At 37.0% G+C, this 26970-nt stretch overlaps 5 protein-coding genes and 1 long non-coding RNA gene across 7 annotated transcripts; all 6 read right to left on the bottom strand.

Moving 5' to 3' along the window:
• Positions 1 to 2608: 2608 nt before the first annotated feature.
• On the bottom strand, positions 2609 to 5054 carry LOC106342151 (GATA transcription factor 25). The gene is made up of 8 exons (XM_013781010.1): positions 4921 to 5054; positions 4497 to 4805; positions 4335 to 4421; positions 4116 to 4252; positions 3410 to 3517; positions 3224 to 3329; positions 3032 to 3091; positions 2609 to 2950 (listed from the first exon to the last, which is right to left on the bottom strand). Exons 2-8 carry the CDS (start codon positions 4797 to 4799, stop codon positions 2828 to 2830), a joined length of 924 nt encoding a protein of 307 aa, XP_013636464.1. The 5' UTR covers positions 4800 to 4805; positions 4921 to 5054; the 3' UTR covers positions 2609 to 2827.
• Positions 5055 to 5602: 548 nt separating this feature from the next.
• On the bottom strand, positions 5603 to 8290 carry LOC106309627 (protein CLT2, chloroplastic). The gene is made up of 10 exons (XM_013746735.1): positions 7879 to 8290; positions 7640 to 7785; positions 7517 to 7554; positions 7286 to 7401; positions 6913 to 7012; positions 6798 to 6833; positions 6648 to 6698; positions 6274 to 6397; positions 6061 to 6186; positions 5603 to 5967 (listed from the first exon to the last, which is right to left on the bottom strand). The coding sequence occupies exons 1-10, from the start codon at positions 8268 to 8270 to the stop codon at positions 5807 to 5809; spliced, it is 1290 nt and encodes a 429-aa protein (XP_013602189.1). The 5' UTR covers positions 8271 to 8290; the 3' UTR covers positions 5603 to 5806.
• A 680-nt stretch (positions 8291 to 8970) lies between these two features.
• On the bottom strand, positions 8971 to 16228 carry LOC106310982 (alpha-glucan water dikinase 2). The gene is given in 32 exon segments (XM_013748212.1): positions 8971 to 9345; positions 9424 to 9539; positions 9631 to 9723; positions 9802 to 9975; positions 10061 to 10153; positions 10247 to 10357; positions 10450 to 10575; positions 10689 to 10818; positions 10894 to 10997; positions 11116 to 11329; positions 11436 to 11542; positions 11625 to 11801; positions 11903 to 11986; positions 12083 to 12235; positions 12330 to 12389; positions 12474 to 12518; positions 12611 to 12670; positions 12840 to 13025; positions 13174 to 13263; positions 13347 to 13509; positions 13595 to 13729; positions 13797 to 13885; positions 13952 to 14086; positions 14166 to 14264; positions 14343 to 14453; positions 14547 to 14861; positions 14974 to 15124; positions 15212 to 15303; positions 15396 to 15459; positions 15539 to 15648; positions 15720 to 15785; positions 16019 to 16228. Coding segments are annotated over 31 exon segments (3846 nt in total). The 5' UTR covers positions 15774 to 15785; positions 16019 to 16228; the 3' UTR covers positions 8971 to 9140.
• Positions 16229 to 16532: 304 nt separating this feature from the next.
• LOC106293507 (transcription initiation factor IIA subunit 2) lies at positions 16533 to 18074 on the bottom strand. Of its 2 annotated transcripts, none has more exons than XM_013729195.1 (4): positions 17938 to 18074; positions 17686 to 17835; positions 17565 to 17615; positions 16533 to 16868 (listed from the first exon to the last, which is right to left on the bottom strand). In XM_013729195.1, exons 2-4 carry the CDS (start codon positions 17812 to 17814, stop codon positions 16728 to 16730), a joined length of 321 nt encoding a protein of 106 aa, XP_013584649.1. In that variant the 5' UTR covers positions 17815 to 17835; positions 17938 to 18074; the 3' UTR covers positions 16533 to 16727. The 2 variants fall into 2 exon arrangements, with proteins under 2 accessions (XP_013584649.1, XP_013584643.1); XM_013729189.1 differs by having other exon boundaries at positions 16536 to 16868; positions 17977 to 18074.
• A 1934-nt stretch (positions 18075 to 20008) lies between these two features.
• On the bottom strand, positions 20009 to 23556 carry LOC106343536 (rhamnogalacturonate lyase). Its single transcript, XM_013782779.1, has 13 exons — positions 23344 to 23556; positions 23147 to 23268; positions 22988 to 23047; positions 22791 to 22910; positions 22612 to 22731; positions 22045 to 22357; positions 21776 to 21934; positions 21588 to 21694; positions 21393 to 21483; positions 21150 to 21291; positions 20879 to 21035; positions 20568 to 20684; positions 20009 to 20459 (listed from the first exon to the last, which is right to left on the bottom strand). Exons 1-13 carry the CDS (start codon positions 23386 to 23388, stop codon positions 20075 to 20077), a joined length of 1938 nt encoding a protein of 645 aa, XP_013638233.1. The 5' UTR covers positions 23389 to 23556; the 3' UTR covers positions 20009 to 20074.
• Positions 23557 to 23731: 175 nt separating this feature from the next.
• LOC106322581 lies at positions 23732 to 26411 on the bottom strand. The gene is made up of 3 exons (XR_001266470.1): positions 26092 to 26411; positions 25908 to 25966; positions 23732 to 24906 (listed from the first exon to the last, which is right to left on the bottom strand). It is a non-coding gene; the product is annotated as an uncharacterized LOC106322581 (long non-coding RNA).
• Between the last annotated feature and the right edge of the window lie 559 nt (positions 26412 to 26970).

Here is a 26970-nt window from a genome sequence, read left to right as displayed (position 1 = left end):
TCTTGGACGGTTTGGCGTCTGGTCGCGGATGTGTGCTGAGGTAGTCGGATTAGGGTTCCAAAAGTAAAACGGCGACGCGTATTGTAGCTGAACGTGAGAGCGCGTCTGAGATCGGATCGACAAACCGTTTGCGCTGATGGATTTTTCTCGTCAAGGGCTTCAAGATGATATATGGATCGTGGTATGGCTCTTCAGGGTTTGAGAGATCGATCGATTTTAAGTTGCGCCGGATTTAGGGTTTATGTGTGACGGATTTTAGGTTAGGGTTAGGGGTTGGCGATTTTCTTTCTCAGGGTTTTGGGAGTCTATCATGCTGATAACAACGTATTGTAATTAGAGAGTTTAGAGAGTGAATATTTCTGTGTTATTATTAATGATCAATGGGGTTCCTTTATATAAGGATTACAAGATAAAGATAAATGGAAATAGTACATATCCTAATCCATCTGGATTTAGAAAAAAAAAGAATAGGGTTTCATTTTCTTCTAGTCTTGTGTGTGGCCGCCTCTCTCTCTCTCTCTCTAAAGTTGGCTCTCTCTTTCTCTCCTTTCTATAGGGTTTCGGCCATCTCTCTATCTTCTATGTATTGGGCCAGACCTGGTTATGGACATTCACCATTGGATTTATAACATAAATTACTTATCTAACATATCAATTTGATTGTTTTACCATCCAAAATCTAAATATGCAACTGACATAACTTACATTTTTCTCAATTCAATTTGAAAAGGAAGCGGATCAAAATCTAGTTATATTGTTTAAAATAAAATTATTCGAATATAACGAAACTGCATTCCATCAAAAGTAAATTTAAACCACATCAAATCATATTTTATTTTCCGTCTTAACTGAAAAGAAAATCGAAAACATAAATAAAGTAGAAGCGTAAATCATAGTATTATTCACTTCTACTAAGAAAGAAACATAAACCAACGTGTTCTTGCGGATCAATCTTTGAGTTCTTGTTTTTTCTTTAGTTTCGGATTTTTTGTAACTGATTATTAATTACGGACAAGTTGTATACAGTTATTAAGTAATGTAATATATTCAGAAAATCATATCTATTTGTCTCTTCGCTAAGGCGAAAAACCGTATTGGCTTTTACACATACAAAATAACCAAAAGAAAGAAATATATGTGAATATGTAACATAAGACTTGTGATTTCACTTGCTTTATCTCTAAGAGATATGTTTCGGTGGTATGTGATGTGAAGGCTTTTTCTGGATCTCTTTTGAATCGTAGAGAACGATTTCAACACGAGAACGTATATTATTTGTGTTCTACACAACAATATTTTTTGACGATTACTAAAAAAAACTTCAAACATGTTCGGAAACAACCATTTTCTATTAGAGCGAAAATGCACAACAAAAAGTAATCCCCACAATAATAGTTAGAGACAGGGTTGGGTTGATATCACAAGAGTGTTTATCTGTTTCGTTACCTTTAGCCTTAGATTTGGTGAAGCCATCAGAATTAACTCGTGACTCATACACTAGTTTCAGTTGAACAAATCGTATCTAGACCATTTGTTTAATACATGCATGGACCTCTTTCATAATGTCACAGATAAACCATTACTTTATTCGATTACTTTTAAATTGTTAAATTTAACAAACCAAAAGACAGAAACTAGAGGGCAATGACCTCGTCACGAGGATCCATTTACTTTAAAGAGACCTTCTCGAATAATCTCCTCATAAATCCGATGAATAAACTATTGCATAAACACTACATTATACTAATTTATATTGTTGAAAGAAGAATAAAGAACACCATAGAAATGTGGTTGGACGGTTCTCTTTCTTCGATACACTTTTGTGTGATTTGTATATGTATTAATATGTCCAGATTATTGGTGTTAGTAGATAATCTAATTAATGGTCCCAAGCCGGGTATGTAACACACGTGGGTTTGGTATATGATGCATGTGTACACGTATTCTCTATAGGGTTGAGATCGAAGATGCATAGTCGGATAGTCCCATTACTGCTCCTCAGAGCCGTGGTCCTTGCGTTGGTTTGGTTATCATTACCTTCTATAGAACATTTTACAGAAGTAAACTCGATTTTATGTGAATATGGTGAATGCATGCATACCCGGTTCTAACCCAATATCAACCAGTTTACATTAGATGGTTTTAACACAATCAGATAAACCAGGATTTATATTTTGTTCAGATTTCATGGCCTTAATTATAGCCTTTTTAGCGGATTCAGTACCTGTCGTTATTTCCTCTCAAGACGAGAGGTCCACTTACCCAAAAACAACAAAGGAAAAGGTCCATGACAACCAGTTAGACAAGTGGTTTAGTCTCAGTTTATGGTCTTGTTCAATGAATGTATTTGTGCATTTATGATTAGTCTTGTTTAGTGAGTTTGTGTGGTATATCTATAGTCGATTAGTTTGTGGTATCTTTCCCAAATCATAGATAATTGATGTAAACTATATTGAACAGCGGCAGCATCCCCCAAACTTGTTGTCAAGATACCTGAACATCTTTTATTCTTGTTGCAAGTTTTATCATACTCACAAGACAGATGCAACAATTTAGTTATATCTTTTAATATTTGTTGCCTCTAAATCTTCAACTTTGGCCCACAGAAAAGATATTCACTCTTATATTGGATAATGGTTACACACACAGTGCAACACAATTCCAATCATCAAGCTTTTGAAACCATTAACATCTGATATTGTAAATTCGATTTTTTGTGTTCGGTTATGGTCTCTATAATACATGTGGTGGTGAGGAGATAAAATCATACAGATGAACAGCTGATACTACAAGGATCTCGTCTATCTTCTGATTCTTATCACAGTGTTTAGTGATTACCTAACAGATTAGATTGATCCCCATTAGCAAGAGAAACCAAGGCAGCGTGTCCTTCGACTGTTGCAGGTTCACAGTTCGAGTTGTTAGCATCAGAAACACTCCCACCTTCGACCTACAATTTTTTTAAGCAATCAATGAAGCCTTACCATTCTGCACACATACTAGAGACGCACAGGGATAATAAAATGCTTACAGGTTTTATTATTGCCATCTGATTCTCTTCTGTTCTCTTAGAGAGATCTCTCAATGTACCCTATACAAGAATTAAGCAATTTAGAACGTCAAACACATTGACTAGATATCAGTATATCTTGCTATCTGAAGATTATGAAAACAAAATGTATGGGGAAATAGATGATGGCACTTTGTGGAGATTCATACGCACCCTGTTAGTCCAAAAGAGTCCACAGGCATTGCAGAGAGTTCTGGGGCCTGAAGGTCCACGTCGCATCATCGGTGTACATGAGGAACTAATACCGCAATGAGTACACCTACGCATAAGACACTCACAGTTAAAGTAAGATTTGAACAAGAAATGCAGAAGAAATTAAGTGGCAGAGGCAAAACGCACAGTATTTCTGGACGGCTATCATCTTGTGCAGAGTCTTGATCTGTGCCCGAGTTATAAGCCCCCTCGGTCATCTTTGCAGAGGTGAATTGACCTTTATTACGTGCCATTCTGGTAAAAACTAAAAAAGGTCAGAGCTATAGAAAAGGTTGACAAATAGAGACATGATGATTATTCCCTAATTAAAGCTAACTATTACACTAACCACAGCTCAGTTCTATCCTACTCAAGCAGCTACAAACATATCCTTATATATTAATAGAGGGCCATGGACACTGAACCTGAGCCACTACATAAGAACCTATATGGCCACCAAACTTTTTAACAATAGTTAGCTTTTCTTTTAACCCATAGCACACAAATACGTTGAAATATTTAACAAACCACATCACAGCTAATAACAAAGAAACTTTCCAGCTTAGCTATAGCCTATAGTATACTACGTTATTGATCTCAAGAAATGTGAAAGACATATGTCCAGCCTCTTCAAAAGAGTACCCATCATGTAATCCATTTCCTAACAGACAAATGTGACATTAATAGATACTACTCAAGCTCTAAAGGTCTTTGCTAATACCCCGCTTGCAACAAAGCTACCTTTTACCAAGGGTGCCCCTAGGCCAGCCTAAGAACTTGGTTAACTGAAAGAGTGATCCGCACCTCAATCTTAAAATAACAACAGCTAAGATAAGCTTAGAAAACCCCTGACCTTAACGCCACTTCCTGGCGAACACCATATCGTACTTTCTTCTCGAAACACCTAGCATTCCTCTTCTTCCGAAACCTATCCAATGACTGTGCCCGTTGTGGATGGCTATAGCGGTTCTGGTATTCCACAACAGCAGGCTAAAAAAAGAAGGGACAACAAAACATAGCTGAAGGTCACCATTGTGCAGGATTTGAACACACACAAACAACGATAAGTTACCATATGATTCTGTGGAGCCAGCTCCATCCCCTGCTGCACAGAAGAGAGCTCAGTAGAACCACCCAATAGCGACAACACAGCATCAACCTACCAAATCAAATTCACAATAAAATATTAGCTCAAAGCACAAAACTTCACACTACTAATACGCAAAGTAACCACCTTTTCAGGACCAACAGCATCGAAAACGTAAACTTGACCACGGAACGAGATCGTTAGCTGAGTAGCTCCCTCCATCGGCCGTGAACCTAGTAACTCAGATCCCTCGGATCGGTGAGGAACCAAGTGAGAGCCATCGGGGATCAAATCGGAGGCGGCGTAGATGGAATCGGGATGAGGGATATCGTCCATATCGTCGTAAGGAATGTGACCAGCGGAGGCGGAGACATGGTCTTCGCCAACGGTGGCGGAGCTGCTGCCGATCTGATTAGGGTTAATCTCGGGTTGGGTATGATGACCAAACATCGCGAGCTGCCAAAAGAGAGGAACTTTCGCATTGATTGGAAGCGAGTGGAGAAGAAAACCCTAACCCTAATTGCAAAAGAGAGAAGGGAAGAAATAGTTGACAGAGAAAAGTGCAGTACAGAGAGAGAGAGAGAGAGAGATGGTGATCGGCGCGTGTGGAGGAGAGAGATTGGCCGTTGTGGAATTCACCGACGGTAAAACGGTGAATCGCAGCAACTTCTGAGTCGACTCGATCAACTCCACTCACCAATTGGCTTTTGGGCCGTTCGATTATGTTTCAACTTTATACTACGAAGCCTCATCAAGGGGCTCGAATATTATTATTTTTTGTATAAAGAATTTCTCAAACTGCCATTTTTTAATGTTTTCTAAATTTAATGTGTTTTACATTTATATTTGCATTAATATGAAGTTTTTTAGATTATGTTATTTGTTTTAAAATTAAGATATATTTATTTGAAAACAAAAACAAAGCATAAATATTAATCGTTTGTGTTAAAAAACTCAAATTGTGGCAACCTGCTGGATTTTTTTTTTTTTTTTTTGCATTACTTTTTTCGTAAATATGTTTATTAAACAGTTAGAATATTTTTATATTATGGAGCTAAAATACTTTTGCCCTACAATTCATCACGTTTGAAGAAAAAAATTGTAGGTGATAATTAACTTCCGATAGTGTATATATAATTGGAATGTAACTGAATTTGTATAAAAAATTTTAAAAGTGTCGTGCATTAAAAAAAAAGAATCATTGATCTTTTCACAAGACTTAATAAAGATTAATAAAAAACAAAACCGTTCAAAACTTTTGTAAGTTTTTGCCATAAAATGAATAGTTCAAAACTTCACTGTTTTAATATGATCAATGGAATATATACCAGGTCTTCTTCAGCAGTTGCAAAAACATCACCCAAATAATTCTCTGATCTTTGGGAAACAATTATATTGGTATCAGTTTTCCAAGAGGTTAAACCAAAGTAGAGAGAGTGTGTGCGTGCGTGCGTGTGTTAGGAGGTCTTAGTATCTTGCTTAGTTGGAGTGGTAGGAATGTTGTATAGAAGAAGACCAAGAACCAGAACTATACTCCCTATCATGAAATTTGAGCTCAAGCTTGTTCCTCCAGGTAGATACGGCAATGGTTTTGACATTATGTACACCGATAATGGCACTGCAACACCCAAAAAGTATCTCATAAACTCATTGTGGGTTTAAGTTATTTGGTGACACTGAATAGACTTTCCATGATAAGAGAAAAATGGACCTGAGAGCATCACAGTGAGAGAGGAAACGATTGCTGAAGAGATTTTCACCAGATGGAGCAATGAGATGTTGAAAGCAAGATTGGTGGCTATATACAGCAGTGGGAGTATAGGGGCACCTTCGCAGCCTGAAAATGCTCAACATGGATTACAAACAGATTGTGCAGCGAATAAACAAAAACACAAAGTTTAGAGTGGAAAGAACGGGTTCTAACCAGAAATCTTAGCTCCAATGTTGAAGAAGCAGCCGGCACCATCTCTTAGATATGGAAGGAGGCTGCCAAATGGAATGCCTTTCAAGTTTGAGAGAAAAGGCAGCAACAGAAACACAAAGAGAGCCTGCACAAGCGCAACTTTAATGATCCATAACATTAAACCAAAAAAACTGTTCTCAAGTAGAACTGTAGGGGAGAGAAAGAATGACTGAATGATAGAGGGAAGGTGCAACAAGCAGCTTTCAAATGTTTTGCAAAAACTATTCAGGTAATTGATAAGCATGTCTCCATAGAACTCTACTATATGCATTGTTATGGCTGGAAAGAATGTGTAAGCATAATGGTATCTGTAGCCGCTATATAATAGTAGATACCTGAAATCCAGATCCAAATGAGTTTACCACAAATATATCCAGTGACTTTCCCTGCATTGTTGCGTTATGCTTAGATTTCAGTAAAGTGGCAAAAGAAAAACATTTCGAAACTTTCAGAAGGATAGATGAATACGAATATGTGCCAGATACCTCAAGACGCTTTGCAGAATCGTTGAAAACAAATTCCTGTTAACAGACAAAACAATTAACAACTTGGGTGCTGACAGGACTGCGAAATAGAAATACAAGAGAGAGCGGCCTTTACCTTTGTGATAGATGCACCAGCTTGAAAAGCAGCAGATGCTACCATTACAGCAGGCCATAGCAATCCGATTCCGGATAGCGTTTGATCTGCTCCAGATCCACTGCAGATGAGAGTTACAGTCAGCATTTGCAGAATTAATAGTAACACTAAAACGTGCAACCTTCTTAACAATCTAACCATTCATTTAACATTGTGAATTTGAAAGAGGTGATTCTGGTCTATGACATTTTATTATAGATTATAAGAGCAGAAAGCAACTCTCTTTGCATAATCTGTAATATCACAACAGATACATACATTTCTCCACGCCAAGATCAAGAATTTAGAACAAAAAAAAAAGGAACTCTAGAAGATCAGAACATCTAACGGGTACCTTGAAACAGCCACCACAACTCCCGTAGCCACAAGCAAGCAACCAAAAATCTGCTTAGGCAAAAACCTCCTGCCCAAAATAAGAACAGCAAAAAGCAGCTGCCACACCAGAAATGACTGCCAAACATTGTGGAGTCAAGATTGTAAGCAGACATGGATCAATCATTCAAAGCAATAACATAAACTGAAATCAACTTAACACCCCACAGTGAGAAGTAAACTAAAAGAACACCTGATTCAAAATCGGAATAACTGGTCCAGGAAGCATGGCTGAAACAGAGAATCCAATCACTCGAAACATAATCTTGCAATAAATGTAAAAAGTTGCCATCACTAGACTTCAAAAAGAGCCTACCTGCTGCAGCCATGCCAGTGGCAACTCCAAGAGCTTCAAGAAAACCAATGATAGCAAATCTCCATTTGGGTACACTCAACATCTCGTCGGTCACAATGCCTAGACGGCGCCTCGAGTACAGAATCGTAAAGTAAATCAAGACGTAGCTGCCCAAAAAAAAAAGAAAAAAAAAACATTCAGTGAGTACAAGCTAAGCTTCCATCACTTGCTAAGTTTCTGTCATTGCCAATATTCGTTACCCGAAAGTCATGAGCTGAGCTAAGAAGAAAGGGTACTGCTTCATCGGAACCAATGCGAGTTTGTAGAGCACGCGATTAGCTACAGCTAAGGCTATGATTACGACCGAGTTAATTACAATTAGTTTCCGATTGGAAGGAGCAATAGATTTCTCCGTCGAATCTCTGACGGAGAACCCGCCACGTCTCGTCGGAGAAGTGGTTCTCCGAGTAACCGGGAAGCGGGACCGTCTCACGCACATGTTCATAGCCGCCGATCGGAAGGAAAGCAAATGTGCGCGACTTAAAGAGAGCTGGTGTATCGCCGGCGAACGGAATACGGTGGGGACGGCGGAGGAAGACGTCGACGCGTGGAGGCATCTGAGGCGTGTAGTAGCCATGAGAATCGTATCCATTCGCGGGACTTTCTTAGCTACTGAATAAATAAAATAACACAACGCAGCGTTTCATGTCCTATGTCATACGATGTCGTATTAGAAATTTAGAACAAGTTAGATACGGTCGCGTTTCATCACTATTCACTCCAACGCATGATTTTTGCATTGTGTTGTTTGAATTAGGTCATGTGCATTCCATAACCTATCTTTATACTATGTGGCCGTGTGGATCAGCAATGACATATCTGTTTTTTGTTTAGCTTATCTTCAGGTTCTTATCTAGGATCCAAAATAAAAAATTGCTCATCTTGCTTTTGCTTATAAGCACTGGCCAGCTGCAGCTCTACATACAGTCCGAAATCCAAAGGCTCTTTCTTATTTTCTTGTTGGAGTTGATGTTTGAGATCCTCTCATCTCTTTCATGTGGTCTGTTTTAGACTTCATCTTCCATTGGGATAGAGATCCAATGCATCTTTGATTATGGAGCTTGACGAATTCCTTTCTAGTTATAATTTAGATTCAGTTTTCATCTGTTCTCAAACTTCAAAATGTTTGTGGCACCTCCATTTTTATCCTGCTGTATTTTCTAAAAGAGGTCTATGATCATGATCAGGACCAGTCCATTCAACTTTTTAACACGGAGGTAATCATAAATCTTTCCTTTGTGATGTCTTTTTGTGGGATCAATCATAAAATACTACCGCCGACAAACAGTTGCTTAGGTAATAATAACTTCCTTGACTTGCAAGTGTAGTTCCTTGGTTTTTCTGGTTTCATTCACAGTATAATTGTTTAGGTAACACAGCTTGATATTATTTGATTATTAACTTAACTTTCATATGGAGCACGTTCCATATAAGAGGTGCAAGTCTTAGAGGTAGAGAGAGCTTAGAGTTGAGGTCTAGCTTGGACGACGTAAATAATGCCACCTTTGACGACGCCTTCAATGTCCTGAGGACAACCATAGAGCGTCTCAATGACATTCCCAGCTTCTGCAATGGCTGAGAAGAGACGCACTTGAAAGGCTTTGTCCACTATCAACTGCTCCCTTGAGTAATCCACCACTACTTCCTCCGCTTCATCCATTATTACACTGCACATACAATAACCGTTTTTGAGCTTATTGAGTTAAAAAAAAAAAGACAAACAGAGAGGAACACTTAATCAATACCTGTCGTAAAGTCCAGCGCCTGCGTAGCCCTCAAGATCCTCGTTGTTTGAATCTGATCGGAATATGACTGACGGTTTAGAATATAGACCTATCCTCTTGCTTGGGTAACTGATCACCTGCACAGTCCAAAATAACAACTCACTCTGTTATGAAACCCCTATCAAATGGAGTTTAACATGTAAATACTATATGTTTCTTGTTTCTCACGGTTGGTGACTTGAGGTTTGTTTTCTTGGTGATGAAGCTCATCGCTCGTCCTGGATATCCTCCAACTAAGGTCTCTCCCAAACCCTTCACAATCTGAGAAACGCAATTTCTTGATTATTGGATATTTACTCAAGAATAGCACAGAAAACGAAGCAAGGTCTCTGAATTTACCTCTGTGTATATTTCTAAAGGATCACCAGTGACAGGATTGTTTGTGTGAATGACGAAAGCATAATCACCACATATGACTTCTTGAACAAGCACCGCCATGCAGACGGCATCATGATCAACTCTAGTTTTCTTGCAACTGATATAAGCTCTCTCGTTCCACTTTGAAGCCCAGACCTATACGTTGATGTTCAGAAGATCAGGGAAGTACTTGGTTCCTTTCATAACACACAACATACCCCTTCAAAAAGAATATTATTACCTTCTTAATTGCCATCCACGATCGGTTCCAGCTTGATTCATCTCCATGATACGACATTCTTTCACTTCTCAGTTTGTGAATCAGTTCATTTTTCTACCAAAAAGTTCAAAAACCCATGACGTGATGCATATAGAAAGCCTGAACAGAGGATGAAAAGAAAAACAATTACATATGCTTAGTTATTACCAGAGGTACTGGAGCGTTCATTTGTAAAACAGCTTCTTGAATCGCCTTAAGTTTTGTCATGTCTCCCCTGTTAAGAGAAACTTTAAGGGCAGAGATCTTGTGTGCTACATCCTGAAAAGCGATGGATCCACCAAAAGAATATATAAGAAACTCAAAGAGGATGAGTTGTATCTTTGAAGATTTACTATGGTTTTTAACTATACCTTATTGGAATCATCTGAAAGTGCACACTCAAATGTTCCAAACGGAAGTGCGACTGAGGTAGGTATCTTGATCCATGATGGAACTCTTTCTCGTAGAAATTTGATGTTGCATGATTTTGAACCAACCTAAGAATCTCAGTGAAATGAAAACTCAAACAATACTCCCTATTTTAGCAAAATAAAAAAAATAATAATAATATACAAAAAATGATATCTTCATGAACCTGATTTTGACTTACCATTTCAGAAGTGAATTCTTTAGATGATATTACATAGTTGCTACAAAACTTCTTCCTCTTTGAGATCACTCCATGTGAAACAGAAGAGATATAGATATGACGAACATGGCCATCCGAGTTGTTGCCATCACTGCAAGTGATATAACTTCCGAGGTACAATAAAACAATTGTCTTAACATAAAAAAAAACAGTGACAACATATTACCTGATAACTAAACCAGTAGAATTTATATGAATAGATATTTCTCTCCCTTCTTTCGACTTCAGATTCCTGAGAACATTCTGATCGAAGCATGTAGCAAAGCATATCTGCATCAGACAAAACTTAGGGTGAGTGAGGACATTTAATTTGATATCTCCAATAAAATATTGTTTTATAATTTGTCTTGATGATATATATATTTTGTACGTAGACAATAGTACATGCCTTGCTGTTTCTTGCTCTAATAGATACATGAGACAAGACATCAATCAGACTAGGAGTCAGCACAGCAACAACACCATCAGGGATCTCCTCTTCTCCTGTGACTTTACAGGCAATAATTACAGTTGGTTTTGAGTAGACTTTACTCTGAACTGTGATTAACTCATTCACACAAACCAAAAACCCATATGCATCAGCCGAGCTAATAACCTGCCAACTGCTCAACCAGTAGAGCAAAAGGAAAAAAAAAATAAAGGGTTCAGTAATCTGATCTGTATAGTCTGATGTTTTTAGCTCAAAATTCACAGTAAAACGTATCTTACCAGCCTAAGTTTGCGATTTTCCTGAGACAAGGATCAAATCTGTTAACAAGAGTTGACAGAACAGCTCCTGGTCCTGCTCTTACAACCTCTTCAGTGAAAACATCAATCTGAAAAGAAAACAAAAATCAATGAAACATATTAAGTGTCAAACTTGTTTCATAAAGAAGCACGAGTTTAGTTTCAAAATACCCCATGCTTGTCAACTCGTAACATCTGACCAAGATAATTTGCACTAGGCTGTATTAATCTAAGATAGTGCTGGCATCTATCAGCAAGTACTAGTTGTAAACGGTCAAGGACCGCTTTTGTTTGCAATGCCCACTCAACATCATGAGCTCTGTAAGTCTCACTGACACGGTAGCAATCCTGAAACGCGAAAGAGAAGCACAAGAATGTGCATATAAGAATACTGAGAGTCAAACTCTGTAAAAGAAATGAGGCTAAAGTAAAGATAGACAACAACATGCCTTTGTACAGCAGATGACTTCTTCATTGTTGAATGTAGATAAGCACAGATTCTCAAGCACAACGCAGATAACAAATACAACTTCCTGTTCTCAAGCAGTGAAAACATCAAATCAATCCATATCCACACTTCTCCGTGTAACGACTAATAGTTTCAAACTACAGAGAAACAAGAAAGATACCGGCGGGTTATTGAAGTTTAAGGAGATGAGTCTCTTCTCTATTGTTGTTTTAAAACACGACTCCAATGCAATGTCCAAGAATAGTAAATCTTTTGCTCTTGCACGAGGTGCTCTTAATGCAGGGTGGAGCTCAATACGAGCATCAACTAACTTCTGCAGAAGTAGTTTATAGAAAAAATAAATCATAACCATATATGGTCCAACTCCAAGACTAAGCTATAGGAAGAAGATGTGCTATTCCACCAACCTCTATTAGGGGTGCAGTGTTCTCTTCGCGAACAAGCCTCTTAACTGAACTTAGTAAATCCTACCAAACAATACAAATGTCATTTCTCAAGTTTTCATAGTGTGAAATATATCTGTATTGAAAAGATATATGAAGAAAATGTGCCAGCAACTTCGGTGATAAACCATTGAGAGCAAATACATTATGACCCTGAAAAAGAAAATGAAATAGTGAGCTCTTAACAAAGCGAGGATACATGTCCCAGAATATGAAAGTGAAGGTTTTAAACATGAAGTAAGTACCTTAGATGGAGAAAGGAACGTATCAATAGCCGACTCAAGGTCTGCACCTGAATGAACTGCCTACCAAGGCAGGTAAAAACAGTTTGTTTAGTTGAGAATGTAAGTTTCAAAGCAATCATAATCTAATAGAGGCTCACATCCACGACAGCATTGGGTTTAGTTATACACTAATTAAACGCTCCTGAAGCTTCTTCTATGGATCAGGAAGATATGGGATTGTTATAAATACCTTAAGTGTTTTCAAGTACATTGTAAGGTCACGGATGAGCCCTTCTTTAGCATCACTTTTGAAACGAGGCTCTGATACAATGGGACGGTCATAACTTGCAAGCCTTTCTTTAGTGATACCATTGGCCTTTAGTGTTTTCCAGTAGGCATCGATCCTAAAGTCAGATCTCACATAGTTCAAGAGAGCCTATGACAGAAGAATACAACAGACTCATTAGAAACTCTCCAGGTATATAATTTCAGAAAAAGGCTGATAAGTGATAACTACAACAGAACCAAACTAAACTTATTGAACTTTACCAATCTTTAATGGTAGTATAGATAGTGATGTGTACCTCGCAAATGATCACATCATCTGCACTACTGTTGTTGTGCAGCTTCTGGTGCCACTCTTCCATCATGCCAGATTTGCAGTGATTATTTCTCTAACAAAAGATAATGAATACAAGAAAAGGTTAACAAGATCAGTAATAAGGTTTAGCTCCATAAGTTTTGTTGAACCATATACCTGAATAACAAGGATTTCATCACGGATTCTCTGCCCAACGTCGCCTTGACCTCCACGACCCACAAGTGCCATAGTTAGTCTCACAATTTCTCTCTTATATGGTTGCTGCAGCTATATTTTCTCCATCAAATTGGTGAATCGTTCTAGCGCTTCACTAATTTCCCTGCGGAAAAAAGAGCCAATGCATAAGGTCTGATCATAAGATGAAAGACAAAGGAGTTAAATAAAAGTAGCTAATGAATCTCTACCGAGGTTTCACGTTATAGTTCTTGTTCCAGGTGAGATGCCTAGTGGCCATGAATTTCATCCATACCATTATACCAATACATCCACCTTCTCCTTCATCTTTACACCGCTCAGTCAACTCTGTTGCGATGTTGAACCTGCCAAGCTATGCTTATAAGTAACTTCATTGACATTAAACTACTCCATTAAGATACCTTGACTCACCTGTGCATCAATGATCTCTCAGCCTCTTTCTCTCGCTCCGCTATTTCATCAAGTAACCATTTGAGAATATACTTTCCATCCACGCCAAGCTGAGGATGATAAACATGTTTAAAATTGAAATATTTTGATAAAGAGCATCCCAACACTAAACTGACCTTGACACTGGTACTGTTTAATGATTTCAGGTTTACTGCGAAGTTAGCTCCATTATTGTTCACCCAGTGGCTTCCAGACCATATCACAAATTGGATACCAACAAAACCGCTTCGTTTGAAATTTATATCAATAAGCTATTACAACGCAAAGAAAGATGAAACGTGTTAGTAGATAAAGATATCTATCTTAGGATAGAATTGCATAAGCTTTCACCTGATAAGAGTGTTCTCTACTCGACATATCGGTAAAATATGTTTGACATGCTCCGTGAACAATTTTTGACTTCTCAGGCAACACATCAGGTGGTGGAGTCTGTATAGAGTTGCAAAAATGAGTTTTATTGAGAAGATTTTGATTAAGGAAATATATAAAGATGCACGAAAATCTTACCAACCACTCTCCTGCAGAAGACTTAGCGACTCCCCAGTGAAGTACTGTTGGACCTGCCATGTTTGTGGCAACTAATAAGCGACAATCGCCGTTAACATTTTTCTGGAGGACCTAATAAACAAAAACACATCCCATGAATTATCCAGAAGTTATAGAAAACTATCAGTAATGAAAAAGACTGTATGAAATAGTTGTATTGCGAACCGCGATTTCGTAATTTCTGACATGGAAGCTTTTCTGTGAAACTACATTTTCTTGGCCTACAGATTTCTTCAAGAGCTCTGCAAGGGCTGAACTGTTCACACTAGCATTTTTAGTGATTGGTTCCGCATACTTCTGTAACCATTTCTGAACATCATGCTTCCGGCGATGTGATGGCTGATGCAAGTTCATTTTTTGTTTCGGCTCACTGATAACTGCTTTCTCAACTGGTATTGAGGAGTTAGCCTGAAGATCGTCTATAGATATTCCTCTAGCCAGGTCGGCTTGGAGCTCTCTTATGGCATTTTCATAGTCCATCTAAAATAAAACACAAGCAAGAAAAGAGAGACAGCACTATTTTTTATAACTCAGGACACAAATATAAGTAATAAACAGAACAGTAGTGGATACTAGATGGGACCAGTTTCACCTGTTGTTCAAGTGCAGTGTTTTGAGGTCGGCCTTTCCGGTCCCAAATCGTATAAGCTCTTCTTTCTATCAGATTCTTCGGTATTCGATGATGAGCATGCAGTTCGTTCCAAGGAATCTCAACACGGAAGTTTCCAGTATGCTGTTTCAACCTGAAAAGACCATTAGAAGTCGGTCAGGTTCTATGTTCATACCTTCACAAGCATGACTCAGGTAAAGGAAAGAAAGAAAACACATACCATCTGTTACGGTTACCATCTTTTAAAACAAATTCAACTGCACGTACTTTTGGATCACGCAGCTCAAGGATCACTACATAATCATTCCCACTCTGCAATTATGGAGTAAACACTTTTTAGAAGAAGTTACGACTTGTAGGAAAAACCTTATAGATAAAAGGAGAAACAAAAAGGTTATGCAGACCTTCACGAAGGGAGTCTGCAATGCACCTTGCTTCGTGGAATGTTCTGATGGGACAAACCAGTTGCTACAGATAAACAGACGTCAAAAACATCGAGATATTTGAGGTATTTATATTATTCTCTCTCTTAAAGATCATCACTCACTTATTTCCTTGGTATATACAGCCCCAATGAAGAATCCATGTGCGATTGCAGTTCTTGAGGTGAAACTCAGTTCTTACACTGCTCCCATTTGGCAACCCGGTGACAGTGATCTAAATCAACAAGAAGGTTAAGCCCAAAATATAATATTGTAAGTTCCAGGAGGACAGAGGAAAGAACATACCTCAAGCTCCATTCCCTCGATTAGCTGGAAACTGTGGGACTTAGAGGTTGCCATGGCAGCTATTCACTAAAAAAATAACAAGTGAACCTCGACCACATGGAGAACATATGAATAATCTCAGATAGTAATGAAAAATTGAAGTTCGAGTTGATCGACAAATGATCGTTGCTGTCATCTTGAAGCAGCATCAGAGTAAAACAACACTATTATAAAACATTCCTATTGATATGCTTCCTTTATTCATAACACCTGAAAAAGAAAACCTAACAGGCCAGATAGTTTCTTCCTTATGTGTGTACCTCTGTTTTTAACGTTGGCCTTTCTTCACGAAGTTGAGCTGTTTTTACGCGTTAAACGTAACAAATCTCCAGAAGCTCCTCAAGAAATACACAAACTAGTTTCCTGCATCAATAGATCATATTTTGTAAACAGTATCAGTTATACAGATTACATCATAAGAGAGAGTTCGAGAGAAGCAATGTTCCTTTATAAACCAAAGGATCCAATTCACTTGGCACTAACACGACCAAAAAAGATGCCAAAAATGCCGTGTGGATTTAAAGCGGAGGAGACAAAAAATTGACTTTAACCGCTATGCTTCAAAGTTGTGGAATCATAAAGGAACTCTCATTGAAAGAAACTTACAGGAATCATATTCTCTTCTGCTTTGGTGAAAACACCTGTAAAGGTAAAAATGACATGTGACAACTCAGACTCCCAAACACCCCAAAAAAAAAATGGCATCGATAACAATCAGCTCCAGTGAGCCACTACATCAGTATGTTCAGATTAGGAAGTAAACAGATATTATAAGATAAATCTTAGGAACTTTCTCATAGCAACAGAGTCCCATAAGTCTTTGGGCCGAGAATTTACATATAGGCTAAATTGATGGCTGCAAATGGAGCTCAACATACAACAAGTGCTGAGTTTACAAAGTGGAAAACAAAACTCAAAATCTATTACAAAGGAAGGAAGTGAGCATATTATCTGTTGAGAATTTACATCTCACTGTGTGAGCAGCTTAGAGTCACATGCCACTATCTTCACTCGACTCACATTCTCTTGACGGTCGTCATTCTTGAACATTGCGTCCTGTAATATGAATGTCCAGACGTTGTCACAGAACCTGTAAGTGTGCAGGTGCCCCTATACAAGAAGTAAAGAAGAAACGAGATTATAAACTTGGTTGTTTCATCTGCGAAAGCTTTCTCTTAAATCTTGAATGCAGCGTTTAAAATTTGGCTACGAAAATAGTGATAACATTGGTTAGTATGACGAAAGAGAATTAATGATGTCTCCCATTAGAGACACTAGCACAAGAACTTGTGATTAAGCAATATGAATTGACACAAATCTGAATCGTCTTGACATAACAGATGTAAGATCCTACTTAAAGTAACATAACTAAATCCATACAGCTTAATCTTTCAACTCTCAAGTTGAACTTTTCAACTCTAAGAAATCATATATGAGCTAGCTTTGACCTAATCTTTGTAAAATCCATGACAACTTTAGTATTTCTTGAGATAAACCAGTGTAAGCACCTATCTATCAGGCAGAAAACTGAACCCATACAGCTTAAAACAAGTTGCCACCGAAAGAAACTTAACACTCGACATAAAAAGTATGACACTTTTAGAGGTATCAGAAACTATTACATGAGGTAACTACTCAACTGAACCCGACTGTTAAAGACACCATGAACTTTCTACTCTAAAACATTGTTCCATGAAATATGAATATTGCATCAGGTCCAAACAGCAAAACCAAAAGATACGACCTAAAAGATTAGTTAAGTAACTCACGACAAAGGATTAAAAGTGCACCAATACTGAAGCTCACCTTAATTGACACCTTAGTCTTCACTTGGCTCTCAAGAGCTTCAGTCATAGACTACAATGAACGACACATATATCAGAAAATGCCACCGAAGCAAACCAAAAAGATCAGTTAAAAAGGAAACCTTGTCAAACTGAACAAGGACTTGGATAGCAAGCTCAGGACTCAGCGTACCGCTCTGAACCATCTCGTCCAAAGTCTCCGTCAAACACATCCCGATCGTCGATCTCCTGTACAGCTCAAACGTCGCCATTATCTCTACTTCCTCAACGATCTGAAAACCCGAGCAAAACTCAAATCTTCACAACTAAATAAAGCAAATCGGGAATCTGAACAGTTTTCCGACGAAATAAAAAGAGCTTGACGAATCTAAGACCTCAATAGGAGACGGAGAGGATGGAGAGAGATGGTTTACCGAACTCCGGCGACGGAAGGAGAGAGGATGACGGTGAATGCAGGAGCTACCGTTGGTCGATTGCGAGGGAATTTGTCTCTTGAGCGAAGAAAATGAATTGGGGCTTTTATACCCTAGCTTTCGCAGGCGACTGTATATATAGGCAGCGATGGATCATAGACGATAATTGACGGTTTTACCCTTAACTTTTAATAAAGTTAAATCTGAAGAAAATTATATGAGCCAGTACAAAGCTCATTAGTGCTTTTTATTACTCCCTCCGTATTGTTATAAATGACGTTTTACACTCTTTGTTTTGTGTCAAATTATTTGACGTTTCCAAACACATTATACTGACTTTTGACTTTATTTACTCTTACACTAATGGTTATGATCGAGAGTATGACAATGATAAATAAGGATAGAACAGAAAATCTCAAAAAAAAAATCTCAAAAAAAAAAGGAGTCAAAAGAAAAGGTTAGTTTTCTGTTTGACTCCAAGTTTTGAGTCACTTTTGCAAAAAGCCCACTATTAAAATCATCAAATTCCACAGAAATTGATGTTCCAATAACCCCCCCTAAATACCACAATAGCCAATAGTGCTGGTCAGATTTTAAGACTAGGTATATGCAATTTTTTAAAAAAAATTGGAAACTATAAAACTAACATTTTACTAGCCTATAGTCCTGGCCCCTAAACAAATGTCACATCAAAATCACTGATAAGAAAATAAACATAAATTAGTATTTAACTTATTTATTTAAATTTAAAATTTTTATTTTGGATAAAATATTCGGATTCAATGTTTGGATTTTGACACAATTTTTATATTTTTGGTAAAAAAATAGAAAAAAAAATCCATGATATTCAGACTACCGTGCTATTAAATCTGTTTAGATATTTTTATTTTTATAGATCGGATTGAATTTAAGTTCAAAATTTCCTGGTCAGATTCGGTTTAGATGCTGAATTTGGTTAAAAACGCCTTGCTTTAAGTAAACTTATTATCTTAAAAATCCACTATGATGAGACGATGAAGAACACAAAAGCACAAACTTAGTGAAAGTTCGAAGCTAAACAAGGCTCTTCAAGGCGGATATAGTCATACATAAGGCCATTAAAAGCCCCAACGGTAGTCATGGCTTGTGTCAAGAACAAAGTGTTGTCTCCTTCCAGAAGCTTCTCACTTGGTACGTCCACATTATAAAGTCTATAGAGTCCATGTATCCCATGTCTTGCGATCGTGTTGTCGTGTCCTATTACACCAGTTGTGAAAATCAAACTCTTTTCACTCTCATCCTCGTTCATCCTCACCTGTAATTCCGCTACATTTGCGGTTGCTAGTGTGATCCTAAGTTTGTATGTGCTGTTTTCCTGCACCTTCTCGAGCTTGAATTTTATTTGCCACGTCGTTTTTTCATATGTGTCATCTCCTGCTTTCCTGTAACCATTTTAAATATATATATATATATATATATATATATATGTTACAAGAAAACCATGTCCTCTTTGTTGTTGTTTTTGTAGCTGAAAAAAAAAATAGAATATAAGCATTACCTAGTAACGTGTGCAAAGAACCAATCCTTTTGGTAATCACTGACGCCAATGGTGAACACCAGATCTTCCTTGGGATATAGTTCTGTGTATCTTTCCCATAGCCCGTGCTGGTCAGATTTTAAGACTAGGTATATGCAATTTTTTAAAAAAAATTGGAAACTATAAAACTAACATTTTACTAGCCTATAGTCCTGGCCCCTAAACAAATGTCACATCAAAATCACTGATAAGAAAATAAACATAAATTAGTATTTAACTTATTTATTTAAATTTAAAATTTTTATTTTGGATAAAATATTCGGATTCAATGTTTGGATTTTGACACAATTTTTATATTTTTGGTAAAAAAATAGAAAAAAAAATCCATGATATTCAGACTACCGTGCTATTAAATCTGTTTAGATATTTTTATTTTTATAGATCGGATTGAATTTAAGTTCAAAATTTCCTGGTCAGATTCGGTTTAGATGCTGAATTTGGTTAAAAACGCCTTGCTTTAAGTAAACTTATTATCTTAAAAATCCACTATGATGAGACGATGAAGAACACAAAAGCACAAACTTAGTGAAAGTTCGAAGCTAAACAAGGCTCTTCAAGGCGGATATAGTCATACATAAGGCCATTAAAAGCCCCAACGGTAGTCATGGCTTGTGTCAAGAACAAAGTGTTGTCTCCTTCCAGAAGCTTCTCACTTGGTACGTCCACATTATAAAGTCTATAGAGTCCATGTATCCCATGTCTTGCGATCGTGTTGTCGTGTCCTATTACACCAGTTGTGAAAATCAAACTCTTTTCACTCTCATCCTCGTTCATCCTCACCTGTAATTCCGCTACATTTGCGGTTGCTAGTGTGATCCTAAGTTTGTATGTGCTGTTTTCCTGCACCTTCTCGAGCTTGAATTTTATTTGCCACGTCGTTTTTTCATATGTGTCATCTCCTGCTTTCCTGTAACCATTTTAAATATATATATATATATATATATGTTACAAGAAAACCATGTCCTCTTTGTTGTTGTTTTTGTAGCTGAAAAAAAAAATAGAATATAAGCATTACCTAGTAACGTGTGCAAAGAACCAATCCTTTTGGTAATCACTGACGCCAATGGTGAACACCAGATCTTCCTTAGGATATAGTTCTGTGTATCTTTCCCATAGCCCGTATTGCCTAAACCTGCATGAGTACAACCATACTTAACTTAGGTCTCTACTTTTTGTTTGTGTTTGGTTTTACATTCCATGACTTTTTGTTTGTGTTTGTTTTTACATTCCATGCATTTATTTGTTAGATGAACCTATAAACTTTATTATGTTATCATTTTAATCAAGTTGTAAATGCAAATCAAAGCCTTAAAGTTGTATATATACCTGTCAGGATGACCAATATATAGCTTATTGATGTATTTGGGATTTGGGTCTGGAACAAAGAACTCAGCTGCCGACCGGTCAGGGATTCCTATTTCCCACACCGTTGGCCCATCTCGTGGCGGTTCATAAACGATACTGCTAATGTCAATGTCGCAGCCTGGTTTTAGGTGCAGAGTGTGAATCATGTTAAGTCAACATGCAAGTTTTGACACAGAGTAATATATGATCATGATTACAATGTAAGTTTAATTAGTAAAAAAAAAAAGTTAACCTGCAGTGATGGTAATCAGTTCTTCGTATTGATAGTCTCCAATCCATCCTGTCACATAAGCATTGAGATTATATTCACCTTCTCGGATATTATTTATGGTGAAATAACCATCTGCATCTGCTTCTGTCCAGAACTGATATCCCTATATATATAAGAAAAATTGATATAAACATAAGTTCACTAATTGCGTGAGTAGATATTATATTATATTATATGGTCCAAGAAGACAATGTTCAAGCTCACTTTAGATTCTGTTTGCCAAGATCCAACCTCTCCTGGTGGAGCCAAACCTATGAAAGCACCATTCGCTGGTAAAAGTTCATCACTAAGGGACCTGAAGGAATCAAAAAAGCATAAGTAGAGGAAAAAAGAGTAAATGATTGTTAATATTATGAATAAAAGCAAATTATGTGGTGATTGTGGAATGTGAGTGCTTACTTGTCTCGTACTAGTAATCTACCATTGATGCAACCACGCTTATCAGACAATGCATAGTCTTCTGAAGCGGGGAAACCGTAAGGCCAGCTTTGGACTTCAATTAACATCTAATGAAACACCATCTCCTTCAAGGTTAGATTTCATCCTTGCATATATGTTTTGATATGCCCAAAATTTGATGAATAAACCTGGTTTTTAGCGTCTTGCCATAGTGAAAGAGGATCAGAGGTTTGGTCAGGCAAACAATTAAGGTAAGTGAAAACAGGACCAAACACCTTCTTCCATGACTCCCCTGCTTTTACCTTCATCACCATGTCCTCACCCGCATAATGAGCACTTATAAACATCTGTGTGTAAACAACCATTGTGTTTCAAAAGTTGAAGCAAGAATCCTTCATCATAGGTATTAGATTGGTTCCAACATGTTTTCAGGAGGAAGAAAGAAAAAAGAACATACAGCGAGACTGATTGGACCAACATGAGAAGTAAGGTTCTGTTTCAACAAGCCACCTGATCTGAACTCATTGCTAGGAATGATTTGCCAGCAACCCAAATCCAAGTTATGTGAGATCCATCCATGCACTTTAAGATCTTTGTTCTCACATGAATACTCATACTTGTCATCAACCTCTCCTTTGAACTCTTCTTCAACAGGATGAACAAGAAGAACAGCTTCAGGATAAGCCAAAGGTCTTCCTCTTTTACCCAATCTATCTTCTGGAAGAGGCATTTTCCTCTGCCTGTTGTCAGCAACTGCCATATATCGAAACCTAACATAACAACACTTATAAGTTCACTACTATCATCTCCAAGGAATTTTTATTGGAACCGGAAGATTCTATTTGATCAAATACCTAGCTACAACAAACTCCTACGTTCCTCTTATTACAGTATTTCTAAACAAGTTTTTGGATAACAAGCTGAAAGGTCTTTTCATTAATGATATTGATATTAATGATAGTAAAGATATTGATGTTAATAACGATATTGATCCTGAACTATCTTTGAAACATTAGTTGCTTACTTGTCTTTACGAAGCTTGTAAACAATCCTTGTCTGGGGCAAGTTAAAAGCTGGCCATTCAGCTAGATGCTCGAATATTCCGTATGAGTAAAATCCAGTAACATCTTTACGCATTATGAACCTGAGTTATGCAAATCCAAATCAATATCTATAGCACTGCCACAGATATAAATGAGATACCTCTTGTCGACATTAATGGGAGCAAAATGGTCTTTGAGAGAAGAATCCCATTTCCTTGTGAAGGATATCTCTACCAGTTCCTCATTTTCCAGTACTACTTGAAAACTTGTGCCTTTGATCCTGCCTCGGTCACATTTATGACAATACATGTAAAAATTTATATCAAGAAATATTTGCTTTGATTGATGCATACATACCGCTCGGAGTTTCCTGTGGTTCCAGGCGTTCCATACTCGCTCCAAACAAGGTCCCAGTAACTGTGTTTGGTCAAAACAATACATATGATTGTAGAGGTAATAAGATTGATTCATGTACATATAATTAATGTAAATACATAAATTCAATTCTACATATACCCTCGATCATAGTCTTCATTATGACTTTCTAGTAGATTGTTGACACCATGGTAAGAGATTCCAGTGACAAAACCATCTGGTTTTGATATGGTCACTTCGACTATACCATTCTTCATAACCACCTGCATTAGCAATATTCATTTACATATTGACAAAATATATGAAGCTACGTATGTAAGGACGGTTAGGGATATTACATGGTTGTCTTTGACATCCAAGTGAACAGAACTTTGGTCCGACATCACTTTCTCTCGTTCTCTTTCTCTTCTTATGTGTTGTGACTTGTGAGAGATATGAGATCGAGGCTTTTGTAGAGAAACAAATTATGGATAACTTTGATTTATCTTCAACTTGTAAAAATGTTTTGATTCTTCTTGAAGATTAGATAAGTGGTATCTTTAAGCTTCGAACTTCTTTTAGTTTACTTTTGTGGGAAATACTTTTGCATATCTACATATTATTCCACTTCATGGGTTGGTGGGTTCTCCTGCCTCATTACATACAAAGTACACGTCTATTGAGAATATGATTTTTCATGTACGATATGTTAGTGGGAACCATGGTCCACTTAATATTTGTTTAACGTTAGTATAAATCCATGTATAATTATATACATGTGCCATTAAGAAGATAGATACAAAGTCTTTCATTCGGGAGTTAGAATCTACCGAGTATTTGTAGTACGTATGAATTTACAAGCAATCTCTAAATACTTGGCGTTACGTCATGTATTAAAACACACCCATTCATTCCCTTTGGTCTTTTCGGTTGCAGCATGAAATGGATGAACGAGAGAGAATATAGTAAAAAAGGTACACCTTTCGTTTACTTTGCTCTTTCATCGTTTAAAACACTCGACTTTTTCTGTTTTCTGACTTCTTTAGTAATTGCTTCTGCATCCATCGTTGATTAGTAATGGCATGCTGTTGTACTCAACCTGAAAAATAAAGCTTACACAACTATACTCGAAAGGATCACATGTGTTGCATTAGCAGACCACTGGTCCAAAATCTAGCAATACAAAACAATAATTCCACAAGCTGAAAATTTTCTAACCCTTTTAGGATAATACCATTGTGGTGGATGCTTTCCTATAAATCACCATTTCTCTTTACCTCCATGAGAGTCACCTCACACATCTAGACCATCGATGAGAAGGGAATAATAACACGGCATCTCCCCCACTCCCCCAAATATTATCAAGTATACTAGTGTAGCTATAAGTAGTGCTAGATACAAATTTTAGCTATCATTGAAAAACTCAAAATCCATTGAGAAGTTTGGCATCTCTTGGGAAAATGTCCAAAGTGTAAATGACTTTATCAAGTTATGTGTTCACTCTGTGTACTTACTTATGTACCTAACTCCTCAAGGATCAGATTTTGATGGAAGAAATAACACATTTTAATCGAGAAGTGAGAGGTGGGTCTAATGACTATGACCTACAGGCTAGACCTTTTTAGGGAAATGTTCACCTGGTTTCTTAACGTTTTGGTAGCCATATAAAGAACGAAACAACATATTCCAAGCTGTAGAAGCATCTCAAATAATAGGATTGTTTCTCTCTTAAGTGAGAATAATACTTATTGCATATTTAGAGATTGGTGGGAGTGAATGATGCAAACAGAAAATCCCTTCTCACAAATGGTCTAGACATGAGAGACAACTCGAGCGAACCTGTCAGTCTCTGGTTTAGTTAACCACGACAGCCCCATAGTAAAACCATCATCCGAATCCTATCTCAACTCAGCAGTTTACCACTGCATACACAAAGGCAGATGAATTTTTAGATTCAAATTCATGTTACAAAGATATGTGGACATAAACCTGAATTATGCACAAAATTGAATTGCTCGTCTCTAATCAACAGAATTCTTAGTTTCTTTCCAGTGTAACAAGCTCCATTCACTTCCTTTTTAATCTAAGAACCCAACCTAATTACAAACTTAATGGAGTTTCTACTCAAGCCACTGCTTTCTCAAAGATCTAACAATTTATTTTTGAACATCTAGAGGCTTATGAACACAAATGAAACTATTCTATATTGCTGTCTAAAAGTGGTTCCTAAGGTGTTTTCAACTATCACCCTCGAGCTTTTTTTGGATTGCTTTGGACTATTAACTTATCATATATATAGTTGTCTAAAATATAATATTCAGACATCAACGTTTATTGACAAGGAACACAAAGATCAAGCTTTAATTCTGAAAATAGCTTCCAAATAGAGGTATAGTGAGAGTTCAACTTAGTACAGGCCATGAAGTCGGAAAAAAGAACATTACAATAAAAAAAAACATCAGAACTCTCTAGTGGGTGATGCAGCGTTAATTTGCAAAAGGAAGGAAAAAGATGTGTTCGTACTTCGTACTTATTGATGTAATTTGCGTACAGACACCTTTTTAACCTTAAAAGTGAGAATCTAAGCTTTCAAACTCTTTTTTAGGTATACATAAAAAAGATGCGAGAAAATGAATAAACCACATCATGAGAGTCAATTTCATTTCTGTGTTATAAGTTTTGATCAGTTTCTCTGGTCAAGAGACAAAATAATTTGCTTTTATTTTATGCGCCTAATTAACCACTATTAAGCTGTTCATTAGTGAAAGGAACATAGACACTAAGTAATTAGACAATCAGACAGTACGCATCTTAACGGAAGTAACAAAAGAAAAAACACAACAGAAGTACGATCAAGGCTGAGACATTCTATATAACACACACTATGCATCTAACAAATAAAAATGGAGATGAGAAACCAAACCTGAGAAGGGGAGACAGATCCATTAAAGGTTGACAAACCTCTCATCCATGAGCATTAATCTGCACATGCAAACATCTGACTTCTCAAACTAATAAATAAATATGGAGAGATCTAACAAACAACACAAAACATTTCATAAAACAAATTGCAAGTTAAGAAACTATATAAACAGAATCAGACTAACCAAATGAAGTAATCGAAGCGACTCGTCTGCTTTAACATATTTAAGAAAATGGCAATTCTTCGAGATCCCAGAGAACACTTAATCGGAAAAGCACATGAATCGTGAGGATGCATTGATGTGAAGCGGATTGAGAAAAAGAAGAAGAAAACAAGTTAGCTAGGGCAAAACATAGAGAGAGAGATATGAGCGAGAGCTAAGAAGAGAAGAAAGTGTGGAGATTGAATACCAAGGAGGAGGCGAGAGAGGGTTTTATATAAGTAATGCAAGGAAGAATGAGATTAATTTTTAACTTAATTATAGATTAGTGCGTTAATCAGATTTCAATTTTATAATTGAATTGAGTGAGACATGTAGGGCTTCGAATTCTGGCATAAAGCTGTAGCTTATGCGGCTTCATCTATATATACATATATAAACAAATCATCCCCCAGTTTCTTCGGCTCTAGTTATTTACACTTGGACTTGACCAGTGGCTACGCTCGGCTCCGATATCCTTTGGAATACTAGTTGGAAATAACTTTACCAACTACAAAATATTTCTTTTTCCTAATAATCTTTTCAAATTGAAACTACAATTACATATTTATCGAATAACTAAAATGTACATTCATAAAATACCATATGATCAAACCTGAAATTGATATGTATTAACGTAGCTATTTTGGATAATTGTTTTAGCTAATTTATTCAATAAACTGTATAATTTTAGTTTTGTGTTTTCTTTTACTTATTAATGTTTTTGCATGTAGTAAAATTTTGATCTTTACAAAATCAGTAAAAATTGTTAAGTTACATCACCATCATAACTTCAAGTTGCAAGTAAATCAAGATCAAAATATACAAATATACAGACATCCAACACCCTAAATTAGTTTAAAG

Source organism: Brassica oleracea, chromosome C1, assembly GCF_000695525.1.
Source record: "Brassica oleracea var. oleracea cultivar TO1000 chromosome C1, BOL, whole genome shotgun sequence".
In the NCBI taxonomy this organism is placed as follows: domain Eukaryota; kingdom Viridiplantae; phylum Streptophyta; class Magnoliopsida; order Brassicales; family Brassicaceae; genus Brassica; species Brassica oleracea.
The sequence above is the reverse complement of the archived record's forward strand: the minus strand, read 5'-3'. Positions and strand labels throughout refer to the sequence as shown.